Source organism: Ictidomys tridecemlineatus, chromosome 10 (genome assembly GCF_052094955.1).
Source record: "Ictidomys tridecemlineatus isolate mIctTri1 chromosome 10, mIctTri1.hap1, whole genome shotgun sequence".
Lineage (NCBI taxonomy): Eukaryota > Metazoa > Chordata > Mammalia > Rodentia > Sciuridae > Ictidomys > Ictidomys tridecemlineatus.
In genome coordinates, this window is record NC_135486.1 from 121,910,095 (window position 1) to 121,930,189 (window position 20,095).

Below are 20,095 nucleotides of genomic sequence, written 5' to 3' on the forward strand. Positions count from 1 at the left end.
CTGCAGCCGCTGGGGGGTGGGGGGGGCATAGCTATGGGGTAGATATTTTGTACCTGGACCTGGAGTTTTCTCTGTGCTCCATGACATGAGCTGCTTCCCTCCGCTATGATGTCCTGCCTCCCCTCGAGCCCTCAGGAATGGAGCTGGCCTTCTGTGGACCAAGACCTCTGACACCTTGAGCCCTCAAACAAACTCTTCCTCCTCCATAGCTGCTCTGGTCAGGTCCTTTAGTGCCAGCATCGAAATAGCTGATTAAAAAACGGGTCTCCTCCTGGGACGTCCTGCTGCGACTGGACCATTCCTGTCCCTGCTTCTCAAAGCACTTGCTCTCTGTCCCCTCTCCTGGAGAGCGCCTCCTTCTGATTGCCTGTGGGCCCTCCTCTTGTTGATGTCTGCTCAGACGTTACCTGCTCAGGCAGCTCTTGGAGGTGTCTGAGTGACAGCTCTCTAGTTGGCCACACACCCTGGTGCATCCCATCTCCTTCCACCATCCAGATGAGCTCTGCCCAATGCAGCTTCCTGTGACGAGCCATGAGCTCTGTGCTGCCCAGCATGGTGGCCCAGCTACACGCGCTAACCAGCAGGCAAACATGGCTGGTCCAGAGGAAGAACTGACTTCTAGTGTCCCTCGGTCTCATTCATCTAAGTCCAGCTTAGCCACGTGGCTTGTGTTGTGGAATGCACAAGTCTGTGGCTTACTGACCCTCTACAGGTTTGCTCAGAGGTTGGCTTCCTGTGAGTCAGTATCCACGACTGACTGGTCCCCTTCACTAGAATGGAAAGTCCAGGGCACCTGTGTCTGGTACAGAGGGAAGGAGGCACCACACTTCTCTTCACAAAGGGAACTTAGTACAATGGGTCACCAATTCTCCTGCATGTTAAAACTAAGGATTTGTGGACCCCGACCTTTAAAATTCTGACCTTGGAGGCCTGATGGGGAACCCAGGGATACTCATTTTAAACACATACTATGCAATTCTTAGGATATATTTTTTCCAGAGGAAAGATTTTTTTCTGTGCCAGAAACATAATAGGTGCTCAACAAACATTGTAAGAGCCACAGTTTGTTTTCAGTTTAAACATTTCCAGATCTTGTTCTAAGTTCCAAGTAACACACCCTTATCTTACTTTAGTCCCAGAATGCACTGTTTTCTTGGAACTTCAACATCACTGTTCTATGCATCAACTGTCTTATAGCTATAAATTGTGTCCTCAGAGACTGTGATGTCATCGCTTCATTAACTGTACAGGCTGCTGGGGTTCTGCAAGCCTTGTACTAACTGCTTGTCATTAACTTATTTTCTTCCACATCTGTGTGCCTTGATTAGTCTTCAACAGAAATGACTAATGGGACAGGACGATACGTCTGTTCCCCCAAAGAGTTAAGCAAGTGAGGTCGAGACACTCATTGACAGTGCATTCAGAGGTTGGCTGCCCGTACACACAGCTGTCACAAAAAGAATATCTGCAGTTGCAAAGAGGGCGGTGTTATTCCTTTATACATCAGCACGCGAAAAATCAAGTTTCAACCCTACGCCACGGTGCTGGGATGAAAAACCAAGTGTTTCCCTCTGAACCCAGCGTTCCCACATCTAAACCGTGCTCAAAACTGGGGTTGGCAAACCATCTACTAAAAATTATGTGCAGTTCTTGTCTAACGTGAGTGTCCCTGGGCCCCACCAGACCTCCTGGGTGAGAATGTGAAGCGCAGGGCCCAGGAGTCCCGAGCAGGAGACCCCCATCCTGAGACGGCTCCGTGGTGGCAAGCATGGTGCCCTCCTCCCTGTGAGCCAGGAGCCCCTGCGGACACCAGAGCTGCAGATGCTTAATCGGTGCCTCACGTGAGACGGTGTGGTGTCCACGAACACCCATGCAGAGGCTGCCCACGCCTTAAATCCCCCTAGATGACTCACTGCGCCCAACACAAGGTAAGCTAAGCAAATAATTGTCATGCTGTGTTCTCTAGGCAAGAGTGGCAGGGAAAGGCCTGTCTGCGCTCTGACAGTCACGATCTTCTCTTCTGAGCACGTCGTCTGCGGGTGTTGGATCCGTGAGTACAGCACCCACAATATCAAGGGCAACTGTACCCCAAGCTCTTACTCTCTGGGGAAAGGTGATTCTTTCTTCATGAGCTCCCACCTCGTGAGCTTGTGACTGTGCAAACCAAGGAGAACGGGGAACATGATGTGGACACTCATCTGAGCCACGCTGTACGCAGAGAGGTGATGGATGGCGCAGGTTCCAGCGGCAGATTAGAGCTCAAGAAATATCCCTAGGTTCTTCCGCTGCCTCCTGGGAGTGGAGAGATTCATCCATCAAGTCCTGAGACCTGAGAGGTCCCACTGCCATCAGGACTAACAAGAGCGAACCTGAAAGGGGATTATTCTGAGATGAACGAGGCCACCTGCCGCAGGAACAGAGCACATCCGCACGGCCTCGGTCAGCCTCCAGCGTGGGCTCTGGAGGACGGGAGGCTGTGGTTCCAGCCCCAGCTGACGGCAGGCTGGGTGGCCGTGAGCACCAGTGCTGGGTTAGCAATCGCCGTGTCATCAGCTCCAGAGCACAACAGAACAGCGGCCTGTTCTCTGCAGCTCCCCAGGGCCAATTCTGGCAAGAGCAGGTCTTGGCAGGGCTTTTTGCTTCTGCTGTGATTTCTGTGACTTTCGGTGCCAACAGGCAGGTGGAGGGAAATAAGGGCACTGTGGAAAGTCCAAGGACAGAGGGGTTCAGAGTAGGGGCGCCATCAGAGCCCCACCGAGCAAGCCTCGTGTGTGGTCAGGAGACCTGTGTGCATTGGGGGAGGGTGGGAGCTGGAAATATGAGCTTCCTGGGGAACTGCAGCACCCACTGTGTCAGCAGATGGGCACATGTGGGGAACAGTGTGGGAGTCTGGACTCTAGCACAGGCTGGGACAAACCACTCCCATGTAGGCCACCTCGCCGTCTGCCCCAGGGCCCCAGGGATCGCTTTTCCTGGAGACTTGGATTCCAGGCAGAAGGTGCCACCAAGCAAGGGCCTGGGGTGCAGAACAGGCAGTCGTTTTGTGGCCAGGGGCATGGGGTAGAAAGCCAGCGGAAGGCGGGCTGATTTGTGGTATGTGGAGCCAGTAACTGAAGGCCTGGGTCACAAGTCACGGACTCAGACACAAGTCTGCAGTGGGAGCCCATGGAAGAGGCCAAACCCCAGGCCCTGATGCCAGAAGGAGAGCCTTGCACACCTCAACCCCCTGCTCAGCCCCCAGGGAGCTACCACCATCAGACTGGTCCTATGGAGAGCAGGTCAGCAAGGAGCCAGCACCCACCCTCTAAGCTGAGAAAGACAGGGACTAAGGGACCCCAGTAGGTCCTAATGCCACACACTCCAGCAACTCCTTGTGTCTGTCCCTGGGACACTCCCTGGGGACAATGGGGTCTCCTGGCACTTCTTCTATTTCCTGCTCAGGCCACCCTCTCAGGGCCAAGACAGTGTCCAGGACAATGGTCAGCTGCAAAGGTGTGCCTGACCGTAAGCACAGACTCATGTTCAGAAGTCCCAGGAATGTCCTCCCCTGCCCCCACGGGAACCTACTCAGGAGATGGGGTTTGAGGCTCTTGGCTGAGAAATCACTTCTCCTTCATGGTAGGTTATGTTTTGACAGTTGAGAAGAGAAAAGAAGAGTCTTTTTATGAAAAAAAGCATTCACACGTAAGATCAGAGGGCTATTTGTGTTTTAAACCCCTCCCCAGACCTATTTCAGCAGGTGAAGTGGATGCGGTTTAGTAAGGGGAGAGCACGCGTGGTTCAGAGGGGCAGCCGGTGGCCTGAAGCCACACAGACTGTGCAGAGAAACCCAGCAGCCCAGCCAGGTCAGCCAGGTTTATTTCCCAAAGTCTTCCCGTTTGCAAGTGGCAGAACCGTCCCCTAGACCCAGAGGGTCCTTACATGGAAACTGAGGCTGGCCTCCCACCATCGCGGTCCACATTCCCTCTCATTTGTCCTTTTGCTGGTCAAACATGAAACAGCTCAGGGATCACCTGTGTGTGCATTTGTGTGTTAGCCTCTCAGACATCTCCTCCCCTAGCTTCAGTTAAGTCACCCAAGCAAACAGAATCCTTGTTTTTGTTTTTATTTTTTAAGTAAGACTGATGAGATGGGAAAATCAATTGAGATGGCAATTTGTTTCATTCTTGCTCTGGAATGAGAACCACACAGTACAGGGGAAAAAATATATGAACATATCAACACATGCTCAAAAGGCATCTGATAAAAACCAACATGTCATTTGTTATGGTTTAGATGTGAGGCAGCCCCCAAAAGCCATGTGTGAGACAATGCAAGAATGTCAGAGGTAAATGATTAGACGCTAAGAACTATGACCTAATCAATGGATTAATCCACTTGAAGGGGCTTACTGTTCACATTCTGTCTCTGGTGAGCGGAGCTTGCTCTCTGCTTCCTGGTACCATGAGCTGAAGCCTTCCTGCAGCACACCCTTCCGCCGTGATGGCCGGTCTCACCTTGAGCCCAGAGCAATGGAGTCAGTAGACCTTGGACTGAACCTCTGACACCATGAGCCAAATGAACTTCTCCTCTGAGTTGTTCTCATCAGGTCTTTTGGTCACAGGGATAAAGAGCCAACTGAGACACCATTCTCAATACGAAGTCTTAGTTAAAAGTACTGGAAGGAAACCAGTTGGGTGTGAAGATCATCAAAGCTCAGGAGGAAATTATGCTCTAAATGTTACAACTGTAAAGTCATCTCACACTGAATCAGAAGCCCGACCGGTGAATTTGCTTTTGCTATTATTTTTTTTTTAGCATTATCTGCAGGTTCTGATAAATGCAGCAAAACAGAAGACTAGGAACACACACACACAAAAATTGCATTTTCATTTAAACTATAAGATAAACCAAGAATTTGTTTTATTCTTTGCCACTTTATTTATTTTACTCAAGTGCTTTATAATTTTTAGATCAAGCCAATTGAATAAAAAAAGAGAATTTAATAAAGCAGCAAAATAGAAGAGAAATATCTTTTTATTTATGTAGTTGATTTTTAATGTTTTCTCTCTACTGTAGAAATGAAAACCTAGAAACAGAATGGGAAAAGTACTTACTATAATGATCTCAAATTATAAATCATGAATAAATCTGACAAGAAAGCCAGAGGACCCTTATGAAGAAACAACAATAATAAAAATCTAATTAGTGGTGAGATGAAAAGACAGTTCATCGTCTCAGAAAGAAACCCTTCATGTCGGAAGGCTGCCAATTATCCCAGTGTTAGTACGCAGTCCCTCGCCACTTCCCCACGGAAACATAGATTTGCTTCTTAATTGGATGAAATTTCCTTAATGTTCATTTGAAAGCATAGATGCCCAAGAGTGGACGAGACATCATGAAACAAAGTGGTAATTAAGGCGTGGTTGTTTATGAGACGCATCCAGCACAGCAGGCTCAAGGCGGTTCTGCAGTGGACCCATGTCACCACTGGTGCAGGGCCACTGAGTTCCCACGGCGGGGCCCGGAGTGGGGCCTGAGTTGGCTCTTCTGACAAGTTCCCCTGGGGGCTGCTGGGCGGAGAAATTCCCAAGAAACACCAGGACCACAAATCAACAGAATGTGGGCAAATTAATAAACAGATATCTGACGAGGGTACCCACGAGGGGTGACTGAGTAAGACAAAGGGACAGGAGGGAGACCGATGGCAGAGGAAGAGGAGAGAGAGGAGCAAGGGGGGGCATGGGAAGTTCTGAGGGACACAGGGGACCAAACAGTGCTATGTCCATGTATGAGTGTACCACAGGGGCTCCCACCTTTCTATGTCTTATAACAGAAGGGAGACCAGGGGAGGAGAGGAAGGGACCAGGGAGCAGAGAAGGGGACTAGGGAAGGGAGGAGGGGACCACGGGAAGGAGGAGGGGAGCAGGAGAGCAGAGGAGGGACCAGGGGAGGGAGGAGGGGACCAGGGGAGCAGAGGAGGGGACCAGGGGAGGGAGGAGGGGACCAGGGGAGCAGAGGAGGGGACCAGTGGATGGAAGAGGGGACCAGGGGAACAGAGGAAGGGACCAGGGGAGGGAGGAGGGGACCAGCGGAGGGAGAAGGGACCAGGGGAGGGACCAGGGGACCAGGGGAACAGAGGAGGGGACCAGGGGAGGGAGGAGGGGACCAGAGGAGGGAGGAGGGGACCAGGGGAGGGAGGAGGGGACCAGGGGAACAGAGGAAGAGACCAGGGGAGCAGAGGAGGGATCAGGGGAGCAGAAGAGGGGACGGGGGGGGAGGAGGGGACCAGGGGAGGGACCAGGGGACCAGGGGAACAGAGGAAGGGACCAGGGGAGGGAGGAGGGGACCAGGGGAGGGACCAGGGGACCTGGGGAACAGAGGAAGGGACCAGGGGAGCAGAGGAGGGACCAGGGGAGCAGAGGAGGGGACCAGGGGAGGGAGGAAGGGATGGGGGGGAGGAGGGAAGAGAGGTGCTGGGAATGAAAGTGACCCAACTATGCTGTGTGCATGTGTCACGATGACTCCAACCACCCACCAAAACCACGAGAAAAGAGGAAAAAAGTTTGTATAACGTGGTCTCCAGGAAAATGCAGTGCTCTCTGTGCATGAGCACCTGTGGGCGTACACACACTTCATGTGGATTTAGGGAGAGGAAGATGGGACAGAAGCAGGAGAGCCAGAAGCTTAGCCAGAGGAAAAAGGAGGAAAATAACACTGGAAAGTCCCCAGTATGAATAATGTGACCCCATCTATGCTGTCACACAGAATTCCATGTGGTCGTGATTCATGGTACATGGAAACAGAGTTTGCACTGGGGCCCAAAGACTAGAGAAACTACACTCCAAAGTGAGATGCCGGGCACTTCCTTCTATCCCTCATTTCACAAATAAATACAGTGGCTTCCCCTCATCCTTGGTTTTGACTTCCATGGTTTTGTTTACCTGAGGTCTCAATCATGGCCCAAAAATACCAAAAGAAAAATTTCAGAAACAATTCAAAAGTTTTAAAATATGTGCCCTTCTGAGTGGTGTGATGAAATCTCACTCTCTTCTGCTCTGTCCTGCCTGGGATGCGACTCATCCCTTTGTCCAGTGTATCCAGGCTGTATATGCTACCCACCTGTTAGTTACTTAGTATCCCTCTTGGTTATCAGAACAGCCGTGGCAGTGCCACAGTGCCTGTGTTCAAGGAACCCTAATTTCACTTAAGAATGGCCCCTAACCACAAGGTTAGTAATGCGGACAATTTGGATATGACAAAGAGCAGCTGTAAGTGCTTTCTTCACGTGAAAAGACCAGAGTTCTTGACTTAACGAGGAAGAAACATAGCACATCCATAGGGTTCTGAACTAACACTGGTCCAGGCATCCCTGAGGTGAACTCGACAGCATCCCTGGCAGGTAAGAGGGAAGTCCTGTTTCCAATGAGGTGCTGATCTAGGCAATAAATAAAATTAAGCACCACCAGCTCCAATTTTGGCTCCCATCCTAGTGTCTGTGCACTAGGAAGTATTTACAGAGGAGAACATGATCAGGGGAGGGGGCGCTAAAAGACCCACTGCTAAGTATTCACTAGACAAGAAAAGAGAGGTGGTCACAGAGGTTACTCTTCACTCCCCAAAACCGTGGAAAAGAGGTAGAGTGACCTCATGGTTTTGCACCCCAAATAGGATGCTTTGGAGCATGAGGAGTTCTGCTAGGACAGAGACCCACACAGGCTGGTTCTGGGGAAACTAGACACAGGGTCCTCACAGGGACGAGAGGAGCTTCCCGTGATCAACGGGCCTGACGGGGGGGGCTGGGATGGGGGATCACTGAGAGGGGACAGCAGCCTCCAGTGCTGAGAAGTTCAGGTGCCACCAAATCCCTGGAGGCAAAGAAGAGGGACATACTTGGAATGGAGGTAGATTTGACCTGGCATGGGAGCAGCAGAGGTCCTGAGGGATGGGAAGTGGCGGGAAGTGGAGGGCATCCTGTCCCCAGTGGTGGGAAGTGGGGGCGTCCTTGGAAACGTGAAACGTGAAACGTTAAAGCAAGAAGGGAGGCTTTAACCACCTCCCGAGACCAGAGACCTGAGGCGCCAGATCAGCACTGATTATCAGGGAGAGTGACCCCATCCTTCCTCCAGCCCAGCCCCAACCCCTGAGGGTGTGGGGACCACTGGTGTTGGGCCACAGAACCAGGAGGCGAAGAGGCCCCTCCGCACACTCGGGCAGGAGAAACAGCCATTTCCCATCAAATTTGCAGTTTTAGTCCTAACACATTTTAGGTGGCCACCGCCAAGAACGTCCCTATCTAGGGTGACCTGGAGAATCTGCCCAGGTTCTCATCTGACGGGAGGGAAGAACAAAATTAGGGTTCTTTGGGGGGACAAAAGTAGAGTTGTTTTATTTCAAGAATATACTGGTTCGATTTAAGAATTAATCATAGAATATTTAAATGGATTGCGAACATGATGGTTTTCCTCCCCGTTGGACGAAAGCTCTCTGTGCTCACAAGAGTGGACCCCACACCCTGCCACTGCCCGCGGAGAGTTTCAGCATCCTGACAAGAAGGTTATCCCAGGGATGACCCGACGCAGTGCAAATTCTGCATTCGAGAGCCTTCTCCCAGGGCCAATCCTGTTCCCCTACCAGCTTGTACTCCCAGCCTGGAGGGATGTAATCACCCTCCCTTGTTCCCCTCGGAAGACAGGTGTGCAAGGCCAAGGCTCGGTTCAGGAGGAGACAGACTTGTGAGAAGCCCAGGGCAGAAATGCCCGCTGGGTGGGTTCCCTCGCTTGCAGGGGCTGAGAAGGGCAGGGCTCCTGGGTTTTCTCAGTCATTTGCTCCCTCCATAGCTACCTCCCCAGGAAGGCTGAGGGCAGGATAGCCGCTGGGTGGGCCCGTCTTCCCCACATGCAGAGACAGGATGGAAAGGGGACTCTGCGGGGCAGCAGGGTCCTCACCCAGCAGCTTCCTGTAACAGAGGGCAAGAGGGTGACCATGGTGACCTCCGTAGAAGAGTCAGGGGGCCGTCCTGGTTCTGGGGACCACTCTGAGGCTCACCTTCCTCCAGGGCACAGAGGAGATCCTCCCACACCACTGAGATGGGACTTCCTGCTGCTGTGGAGAGGGAGCAACCGCTAGGTTGAATCTGAGTGAATTAAGAGCTACCTTGGAACACACGGGTTTTCTCCTGTGCTCTGGGCACAAACTGTGAGTCAGACCATGAGAAGCAGAGGTTAGAGATGTTCATTTTCCAACAATGGCTCGAGGTCGATTAGTCTGACCCTTAAATTGAGCTCATCAACTCCGTGAGGCTGGGAAAGAAATTAACCTGATGCGGTCAAATGTCAAATTCCGCATCCGACAGCCTTCTCCAGGGACGACGGATGCTCCTTCCCCTACCAGCCTGTATTCTGGCTCCGGAGGAATGTGATTACTTCGCCGCTACCCTGGGATGCGCGGAGCTCTGCTGGCCGTGATGCGGTCTCTGGTTGTCCTCCCAGTGCAGGATCTGCCCAGGCTGCTCTGCTAGCCCCTGCCGTGCTCCTGCTCCCTCTTTTGCTCTATGCTGAGGGCCTCCTACCTGGTTCTCTGCTTATTTCTCCAGGCCAATCTCTTCCTTGAACGTAAACCTGGTGACACTTCTCCATTTGGGCACTGGATGACCACCTCAAACTCAGGTCTCCCTGATTCTTAAACCACCCCCCGCCTAAAACTAGAAACAAAGTTAGGCTACAGGAAGGACAACCCACCCCCTCCTACCTGCCCGGTGGCCCTCCAGGTTTCGGTCACCCCACAGGTTGCTCCAGTGGCCGCTCCAGGAGCTGGCCACCCTGACACCCTGCAACACTATCCTTCTGATCACACCAGTTGCCCCTGGAGAACCGGGCGACTCTGTCTCCAGTCCTGAACATGATCCCCTTTCACCCTGGAGAGCAACGCAGTCCCGGTTCCCAGGTTGGGATGTTAGGGCCATTATTCTGCCCACCCCACCTGGCCGACTCTAGCTTCTCCTCCGATTTCCCACCTTCGCCTGCCTATAACCGCACTGGTGCCCACCCTGGACACCGTAAGCTTGTTCCAGTTGAGGTCTTCCAGAAGGGCCTTCTGCTTCCCACCGGATTCCATACTCTGTCCCTCCATCCTGCTTTGTCCCTTCAGCCTCACTCCTGGCCTCTCTGTGTGTTCATTGGTTGTTTTCTTTCTCTGTGACTCACTAATACCCACGACCAGGGGAAGATCTGACCTTCCATCCACACCTATTTGAGAGCTCACTGTTGAACCTTCAATGTCTCAAGTAGAAAACTGTGTGACATAAAATGGGTACTCAAGAGGACCCGACGCAGTCTGGGCCACTGAACGCAGCTCCTGAGCCGGGGAGGGGACAATGGGAATGAGAAGCTGCATGAGGGACTCAGAACAGGCGTATTAAGTGGCCATGTTGTAAAGAGCGCTCTCCCCTTCCTCCTGCTCCTGTGAGGATACAGAGAGAAGAGGAGACACCGAGTCCCTTCCCATGCAGCTGGGCCCTGGACCCTGGGCGGAGGGAGCCCCCGTTTCCTTCCCCTCACAGGCTCTGGGACATTGCACAGGGCTGAAGCAGCCCCTGGCCACACCCCTGAAGGCCCTGAAAATTCAAGGTGTGCAGAACTGGACCAAGGCCACAGGCCCTGGGATGGGGGACAGTGGTCCTGGGGCCCGAGGTCGCCACACTCCCAGCGGGGGCCAGATGGGTCTCCTGCTGGTGGTGGTCATTTGCACGAGGCAAAGTTACTTTCTGAAAAGAATGTTGTCCTTCCCTTAGGAAGTGAGTTCTGTTGAGATGACATGAGCCAGCCCAGGGAGGCGCTGAGCCTCGCCCAGGAACCGCCAGCAGGCTAGAGTGAGGAGCGCTAGCCTGGGGGGGAGATGGCCAAATGCCTCCATGGTCCCACTTCTCTGGCTCTCTGTCCCTGCCATCTGTTTTTGTCCTCTCCTCTCTGGGGGGGAGAAAGTCACAGGAGTCTTATAAATGCTGCCTACAGCCTAGGAATCAGGAGCCACCACAACACATTTGCACTGTGACCGGCCCAGGCCCCTTCCTGGCCAGTAGCGTGAGTCAATTTGATTCATTCCCAGCAAACACGCCCACGACTTTCAAAAGTGAATGACCCAAAGGACTCAAACCGAAGGTCCAGAGAAATGGCCAGCTCTGAAAAGATCCAGGTGGGTCCCCCGCTGTCACCAGCAGCCCCACACAATTTCGCTGTCTGAAGGAGACCAGTGGCTCTCTGCTTTGAAGGCAGCGATCCATCATCTCACAGAGGCCTACAAAGCCCTGGCCCCTGGGGTACTGTCCCCTTTGAAAACTTCATTACTAAACCCAGCTGAGTCCACATGACAACTGAAAGTCACGGTGGCCCACGAGAAACGTGGCCCGACGTGCCCTGGAAGGGATGCTGTGGGTTTCTTCTCCGGGGCCTGAGGTTTCGGCCTCTCCTGCTCCACCCAGCATGCCCTGTGCCCAGGTGGCAGGGGTCGGGGACCTGTGCCGAGGGGTCGCTGCTTGGGCAGGAGGTTGCAAGCAGCCTTGCGGGGCTTCAGATTGTAGACACAGCGTTTGGCATGAGGACCCCAGGGCACTGAGAAGGGCGTTTTCCCTCCAGGAAACCACGTTCCACTGGGGCACAGAGATGGTAACAGGATCACAGATCAAGGACAGCACAGCACAGGATGGGGCACAAAGCTCTGGGGGAATTTAGCGGGCAGCAGCCATCTCTGGGAAGTGGCTCTGAGCCACTGGTTGGAGGATGAGAGGCTTTGCCAAGGACAAGTCTTAACTGGGGATCCCTAAACAGTGTGTCTGGGTGTGGGGTGTGGAAAGGACGGCGTGTTGGGGGCATCCAGGGATTTGTGGAGGTGCAGGAGGGGAACAGGAGGCTGCAAGATGGCATGGCTCTGCAGGACTTCGAACCTCCACCAGGTGGTGAGACCCCCTGGGCCCAGGGCAGGTTCCACCACCCAGGACCAGGCCTGAAGCTCAGGAAGAGCGACCTTTAGTGCATCTGGAGAAGGAGGCCAGAGCAGGGGGCAGAACCAAGGCAGCCCTGGGCGGTGAGGAGGGGAGGGAGCAGGGGAGGGGAGGGGAGGAGGAGGAGAGGGAAGGGGAGGGGAGGAGGAAGGGAGGGAGGGGGGAGGAGGAGGAGGAGAGGGAAGGGGAGGGGAGGAGGAAGGGAGGGAGGGAGGAGGAGGAGGAGGAGGGGAGGGAGCAATGAAGAGGAGATGGAGGAAAGTGAAGGGGAGGGGAGCAGACAGGGCAGGGGAGGAGAGGAATAGGGGAAGGAAGAGGAGGGGAGGGGAGAGGAGGGAACAGGAGGAGGAGGACAAGGAGGGGAGGGGAGTAGAAGAGGAGGAGGAGAGGAGGGGAGTAGGCAGGGGAGGAGGAGGAGGGGAGGGAGCAAGGGAGAGGAGGTGGAGGAGAGTGAAGGGGAGGGGAGCAGACAGGGCTGGGGAGGAGAGGAATAGGGGAGGGGAGAGGAGGGGAGGGGAGAGGAGGGGAGGGGAGAGGAGGAGAGAGGAGGAGGAGGAGGGCAGGGGAGCAGGAAGGGAGGCGGAGGAGGGGAGGGAGCAGGGGAGGGGAGGGGAGGAGGAAGAGGAGGAGAGGAGGAGGGCAGGGGAGCAGGAGGGAAGGAGGAGGAGGAGGAGAGGGAACAGGGGAGGGGAGGAGGAAGAGGAGTAGAGGAGGAGGCGGAGGGAAGGGGAGGAAGCAGGGAAGGGAGGTGGAGGGGAAGGGAGGGGAGGAGGCAGGGCAGGGGAGGAGGCAGGGGAGGAGCCTCGCCTCAGCTGGTGAGGACCAGGGTGGAGGGCCATGGCAGGGAGCAGCAAGATGTCCCCTGCGTGAGACCCGCGTCGGGATGTGCTGTGTCGCCTGAGAGACAGGTGAGTGGCAGGCAGGAGAGTGGGTGGCCCCAGGGCGAGCTCAGCTTAGGACCCAGGAGCTTGGGGAGGCCTGAGGACAACCACATGGGGGTGTGCTTTAGGGAGGTGCGACCAGAGGGCAACTAGGGCCGAGGTCTGGGTCTCCGAGGTCACAGGAGAGCAGGTGGAAGCCACAGCCCGAGTGACACCTCCCTGAGACAGGGATGTGAGATGAGGCCTGGGTGGGTCTAGGGACAGAGATGGTCAAGGGAACAGAGATGGTCTAGGGGACAGAGATGGTCAAGGGAACAGAGATGGTCTAGGGACAGAGATGGTCTAGGGAACAGAGATGGTCTAGGGACCGAGATGGTCAAGGAAACAGAGGTGGTCAACGGCTGGGAGACGAAAAGAAGACCGAGACTGAGAGTTCATCTTAGGATGACCGGGAGTGAAGGGCATGCAGAACCCAAACCTGCCAATGAATGGGAGGTTTTATTTGCGGGGGAGGGCTGGTGAAAATATTCTAGAATCGGCTGTGGCGATGGTGGCACAGCTCTGTGAACACACTAGAAGCCACGGAGTTGTGCTCCTTAAATGGGCCCCTGTATGGTCCACATATTGCACCTCAATAAAACTGGTTTTTAATTATTAGTTCTTAGGTAGCAAGGACTGAACCAGGGGCACTAACCACTGAGTCACATCCCTAGTCCTATTTATATTTTTGAGACAGGGCCTTGCTAAGCTACTTAGGGTTTCACTAAGGTGCTGAGGCTGGCCTTGGGATCCTCCCGCCTCAGCCTCCAGAGTCGCTGGGATTACCGGCGTGTGCCACCACATCAGCTAAAACTGTTATTTTTTTAAAGTAGGCAAGAAATTCAAAAACACAGTGGCCACCTGTGTCTGATACAGTCAAAGGCGAAGGAAGGAGCTGGCTGCCAATGAGGAAGGCGGCGCTGGTTCCCAGCAGAGGAGGTGCCAGGAGGAGCCACGTGGCACTGGCTTGAAGGAGCCGAGTTAACAGGATGTGACAGCCTCAGCAGGTTGACAGACAGAGCCAGGATCCTGGCAGCTCAGGGAGGTGGCAGCGGGTGGAAGGAGGGGCCAGAGCATCAACGTCCTGAGAGGCCTGCCCTACGTGTCTCAGGGGCTGCCCAGGCATTCGCTAAACTAGACCCACTGGGTGGACGGCATCCTGAGGGCGGGCATCCTGAGGGTCCGGTGTCCAGAATCCCTACTTGGTGACTGGCGGAGGCTCGGTCTATACAGGACTGCCTCCTGAGGGCACGGGGCCGTGGCCACACGGGCGCTTTCACCTTGCTATGTGGCCATTGCTGATGTGACAATGTGACATCGCATCCTGGATTAACTTACGTTTCTTCTATTCTCAGTGAGGTTTGGCGGGGTTTTCTCAGGTGCCGACAAAACTGCTATTTTCTTGCTTTCATTCACCTTCTGTCTCTGCTCTTTGCTTTGTTCTCACTGAAGTATGGAAGTCCCAACACTATCCTCGTGGTGACCATGCAGATGTTTCCCCAGCTGTGTCCGACCCCGGTTCCACTGTGTGGCTGCCGCAGGCCTGGGGGCCTCCCGGTGCAGAGCTGGGGAAGACTCGGCCCTGTTCTCCTCACTTGGTTTCAGAGGCATAATAGTGAATTCTCTGATCCACCTGGAATCTCTTCTTCTGTGTGGAAATTAGGTCAGGACCACAGTTATTTCCTGTCCCCAGATTCCCAGGTCTTAGGAGGCTTAAAATGGTAATTGGGGTGTGTGGGGAGCTGGATCCCATGCATCTCAGCTTGAAGGACTGCGACACTGTCTCCTAAACCCGGGGAGCTCTGTTCAGTTTCTTCTTTCTCTTCCTCATTCATCACTTTAGAATACCATGGTTGGGGTCCACATTTTCTCCAGCAATGATTTAACCCAGGAGTCCTCAATTCGGGGGATCTTACATCCCCCAGGGACTTAAAAATGTTCAGAGACACTGTGGGCTGTGGCATCTGGAGGGAGGGGTGCTGCTGGCATGGAGTGGGAGAGCCCAGGGTGCTGGTGAGTACCTGACCATGGGCAGACACGCTGCACTGCCCAAGATGGCGCAGAGGCTCACCTGAGGAGCTGTGCAGCCTGGAGGAGCGGTCAGTGGGAAGCAGCGGTTTCTAGAAGTCTGGGGCTTTCAGATGCCAAAATAAAACACTGTGAGGTGAACCCTTAGGGCTCCCTCTGAGCCTCTTTTGAGGATTTGGGTCTTTGTGGGAACAGAAGGGCAGGAAAAGCTGAGGAAATACTTAATTGGCCCGTGCAGTGTTTTCCTGGTGAACCGGGCATGGCCGGCTTCCCTGGAGGGCCCCCCCAGCAAAACATCTGGAATTTGATAAAACCTCTACGGTTTATCAAGCTTGCAAAATTGCTCTCCTGCCTTGTCAAGATGCAAATTCCCATAGCTCCTGAGACAGGGTTCTGGACAGCACTGGTCCCTGACTTCCTAACTGCCACCAAGGCCTGCTGGTAGAGTCCCTGCTGACGTGGGCGGCCCTCCTGGTGCACCTGCTGGGCTCATTCAGATGGGGCTAATTCCTGACTGCTCTGCTCTGCTGTTTTAAGTACTAGAGCTTCATGGCATGCTTCAATATCCCCTTGGCCAAGTCTTAGTTATTTTTTCCCCATAATTCTTCTCCCACCCCACCAACATTTCTCCTCTTCTTATGCTCAATTTTCATTCTTTATTCCAGATGAATCGGAATACACCTGTCATTCCAATAAGTATTCCACTGGAATCTGGATTCACAACACATTGACCTATGCGTTAATTTGAAGAAAAGAGAAAAAACACTGTGTCTAGATCTATCCTGCTTTCTGAAAGCATAATAGGCTTCTTCATTAACTCGGCTTTTATTTCAGTTTTCTATAGTTTAATCTGTATCAGTCTTGTGTGTGCCTATGTTTTTGTTGTTGTTGTTGTTTGTGGTGCTGGGAGTCAACCCCTGGCCTTGTGCATGCCAGGCACGTGCTCTACCACTGAGCTGCACCCCCAGTCTTGTATATTTTCATTAAGGGGATCCTGTGTGCTTTAAATGTCTTGCTGTTATTTCTGCCTGATGTCTGCAATATACTAAAAACTGACTGTACCATTGCATTGTGTTTGGCTACCCTGACTTCTGTTTTCCTCCCTGTGCTGAGTGGTTCTCTTGACGATCTCATCTCACTCTACTTGTTCCTCTTGTCTGGATCCCATTGAATCGCCTACAACTTTTAGGAAACGTTAACAAGCAGTATGTGATTTTTCCATCCATTTAATGAACGACTTGTTCTGCCTCGAGTTGGGGTTGGAACGCTTCCTGTGTTATCGGTTTGGACTTGGCTGCTTTCCCCACTTCCTGGTGAAGTTGCTAATCCTCGGTGATGGAGTCTAAGTTTTGTACTCGTGCCAGGTGGCCAACTAAAATTCCAAGAGTCATGGGGTAATGGCAAAATAACCTGAAGGAGAACCGGATGCCCTCGAAAGAAAGAGACCTGGGGAGAAGAACTGGACCTTGCCCAGGTCACCGATGGGAGCCCAGTTTCCATCCAGCCGAGCAACTGCCAGAGCTCGCGCTGGACTCTAGGCGAGAAGGCAGAGTATGTACGGGCTCCCCGCACCCTCACCTCAGGGTCTAATAGCTGGGGAGATGCTACAAATTTCAGCTATTAATAAACCTGGCCCCTCGCTGACCGTAAAATACCCGAAAGTGCTTATTTCCTGAAAATAATGACCTCGGTAAGCTGTCTAAAATAGGAACGGGCTGCCCTACATAGGCCCGCAGCGCCTCGGAGGCCAGCTGAGCTCTACAAAGGGCCCCAATTATTCTGAAAGTGAAGCACAATTATCTCTCAATTTCAGTCATACATACTTTAATTTCTTAGCAGTCCCTCCATCTGGACTCACTGCCCAGATGTGACCTGACTGATAATGTCACTTTCCTCTGCAGGAAACCAAGCCTCGCCCGCAACATGGCTCTCTGAAAATCTGACTCCAGGAGTTCAACAACCGAGGGCTGATCTGTCACAGAAACGTCATCTTGCTTTATTAATTCAGCGTGTGCCTAGAGAACGTCTTCCTCTCTTGCAAGTTCAGCACATCCTGATGTTTAATAAAAGATTCGATTTCAAAAAAAAAAAAAAATAGCTGAGCAGGTTAAAATGGAAGCATGCTTCCAAGCCCCGATGCAACAGTTCCAGAATTCTCACTAAAATACTTGGGAAAGAAGAGAAAACAAGAAACGCTGAAATCAGACTGCAGCTTAAAGGAATTTCCAACCAAAGGCTGAAGAGCTGGGTGAGTGAGCACCGTGCATCGGCTTCCTCCTCTAGAACGTGCAAGGAAGGAAGAAGGAGAGGGCTTTGGGAGACTCGGCGCCTCCCGCAGGCCCCGGAGCCACAGTTGGAAGCTACCCCACAGCTGGGCACTCACCTCTGGAGGCAGCGGCAGCTGTGAGCACCTCCCCAGCTCCGGGCAACCCAGCCCCTCTCTCCGTCCCAGAAGGTGCCACTCCCAGGTGGGTTCTGCTCCCAGGTAGAGGACTGTGGGGCCCGCTCTGTCCCCCTGCAGGCACCGCATCCCTTGTCCTATCTGGGACAACACCAGCAATGTGGACATCTACCCTGCACGTCTAGGCTGCTTCTCTGACCCAGGCAACAGGAACAGGACCAGGAACACTCTCAGGGAATGTCTCTGAAGTCTGTTTATTATCAGGGAAGTTGAGTGTAGGCTTCTCATCATCAATAGGATGCAAGAAGACCCTGATCCAGGAGACGAGGAGGGGAGCATCAGGAGGAAGCCATCATCCAGGCCCCAAACTGCTCCTGTAAGTGGCTGCTATGATGTGGACCCGCAGAGGTTCTGCTGGAAGCCTGGTCCACAACACGGTGTGTGTGGCAGGTGACGGCCCTTGGAGAGGCGGGGTCTAGTGGGAGGTGGTTCCACCAGGGGTCATTGTCCTTAGGAGTGGATTAGAACTGAGTTAGTTCTCAGGTCAGGCAGGAGTGAGGTCAGTCTGGAGCCACCAGATCACACCCCCAGAGTGGGGTGTTCCAGTGGCCCAGCCCCACTCTACCTCTCTCTTGCACACATCCCTCTCTCCACATATACCTCTCCCCTGTTTTTCTACTACACGAGGAACAACGGGAAGCCCTCACCAGAAGCCGAGCAAACACTGGCACCATGCTTTTGGCCTTTCAGAACCATAAGTTAAATAAGGTTTCTCCTTTACAAATTCCCAGCCTCTGGTATTCTGTTATAGCAATAGCAAATGAACTAAGGTAGTAATGTTCCATCAAAAATTAGTGTGGAAGATGAAGAGACCATACATTATTAGGCAGAACCACAGGATCCAACAGGAAACCCAAACAGACCTGGAAGGACTTCTGATATCGAGGCTACCACAGACTGTCAGACAAAGCAGCTAAATAGTGTTCGAGGAGTAAAAAACCAAGCTTTAAAATTTTTACAACTGGAAATTGTTTAAAAAAAAAACAACATTGACATTGCAAATTAAACAAAAAAAAATGATAGAACTGAAAAATAAATAACTAAAGCTAAAAAATACAGTGGGTAGATTTAACAGAAGATTAGATACAGCTAAAGGAAAGACAGAGGAACTGAAAGCCAGGTCAGGAGGAATGTTCTTGAATAAACACATAGAAGTGAGGGTTTAAGAGATGTCAAATGAGAAGACCTGGCATAGATTAATCCTGGAGTCCCAGGAGGAGAGGAGGGAGAGAAAGGGGCAGAGGCCAACAGCTAAGGTGCAAAGCCCACTGTAGGAAGAAGCCCAGCGAAGCCCCAGGAAGATACGTGACAACAAACCCACAACTAGATGTAGCACAGGGAAACAGAAATGTGGACAAAGCAAAACCCCCAAACATCCAAAAGGAAAACCGAGAGGCCATCCCCAAGGAGGCAGCGGACGGACAGCTGACCTAGGAGGACTGACGCTCGGCCAGTAGTAATCTCAGAGCAGCTAGGGGAGGGGACAAGGAGCCTGTGGCCTCGCCGTGACTGGGGAAAGGTTTGCTGGGCAAGGCATCCCAGGCACACAGCACAACTCCCAGAAACCAGAAGGCCAAACGTCATCATCAAGCTCTGCAGAGTCACAGGCCTAGGACACCCATGTGACTAGGTGCAGCAGGGCTGGAGACACTAAGCCAAGCGCGGTGGCTTCTAACATGTCGAGAGAAGCTCTGCTCCACAGACGGCTCCTCCCGGCCTCCCCCAGCCTCCCCCAGCTCTAGCAGAAGGTCAAGGAACGAGGCCAACAGGAATCGCAGGCCACTACGGGAAACAGTGAAAGGAGCTACTGAAATTTATCAAGAGGAAAATCAATATTTAGACAGCCGCCATTCCATGTTCCTGAGTCGCAGGAGCCTATATCTTAAAGGTCCTCAAGGCGATTTAATAAACACCTCAATGATATTTATTTGGGGATTAGGTAGAAATTCTGAAGGTCGTATGAATAAAGAAATGGGGGAGGATAAGGCGGGAGGTCTGGATCTCCAGATGGTGCGGCGTTTGATGGACAGGTGCCTACTCTGGGCAGGGATCCACTGCCCCCCCACCCCTGTGGGCATCTGAAGCCACAAAGGGCACTGACCGGCACACACTATGCTTTTCCTCACACGCATGCCCCTGGCAAAATTTAATATGTAAATGAGGCAGCAAGAGTCTAACCACTGTAACCAAAGGTAAAAGGGACAATGACCAACTTCACGGCAAGGAAAGCAAGGTGAGCCGGTCTCCCTCCCTCTTCAAAGACTCAAGGCAAGTAGCGTTTTCAGACCCCGGTTGGCCACAGTGTGACCCTTTAGAGGGGGGACCTCAGGCAAGGGGCTGAATCGACGCGTGTGGAATCTGCGTGTGGACTCTCAACCTTGGGCATATCCAGACGCACAGGAGGCACACGGAGACGCGCTTCTCTGGGGGAAAAACCAAGTGAAATTCTCATCCCATAGATAACGATAAGTTCCAGAAGGACTGAAGAACTCAGTGTTCCTTAATCAGCTCTGAACCATACAAATCAGAAGGACAAGTAACCAATCACTAGATGGGGACATACTTTATAATCATAAAAGGAATCAAGCAAATACAATTAAAAATGCTAGACTTGTCTACGTAGTTTTTTTTTTTTTTAAAGCAACCACGTCAAAAGCATGAGGAATAAAGCAAAGAGATAAGGAAAACTTGCCGAATGTTTTCCATGAC

The 20,095-nt window shown here is 52.7% G+C and overlaps 1 protein-coding gene across 5 annotated transcripts in view; it reads right to left on the reverse strand.

Annotated features, from left to right (window-relative positions):
* Positions 1 to 20,095, reverse strand: part of Caln1 (calneuron 1) — a 319,860-nt gene that overhangs the window by 46,345 nt on the left and 253,420 nt on the right. The window contains exon 5 of one of the 5 annotated variants that reach the window (XM_078023953.1): positions 17,562 to 17,835. The exons of the other annotated variants lie outside the window; for them this stretch is intronic. Coding sequence (XP_077880079.1) covers positions 17,665 to 17,835 — 171 coding nt within the window. The 3' untranslated portion in view covers positions 17,562 to 17,664. Of the gene's footprint in view, positions 1 to 17,561; positions 17,836 to 20,095 lie in introns of those variants that run through there. 5 annotated transcript variants of the gene reach the window in all.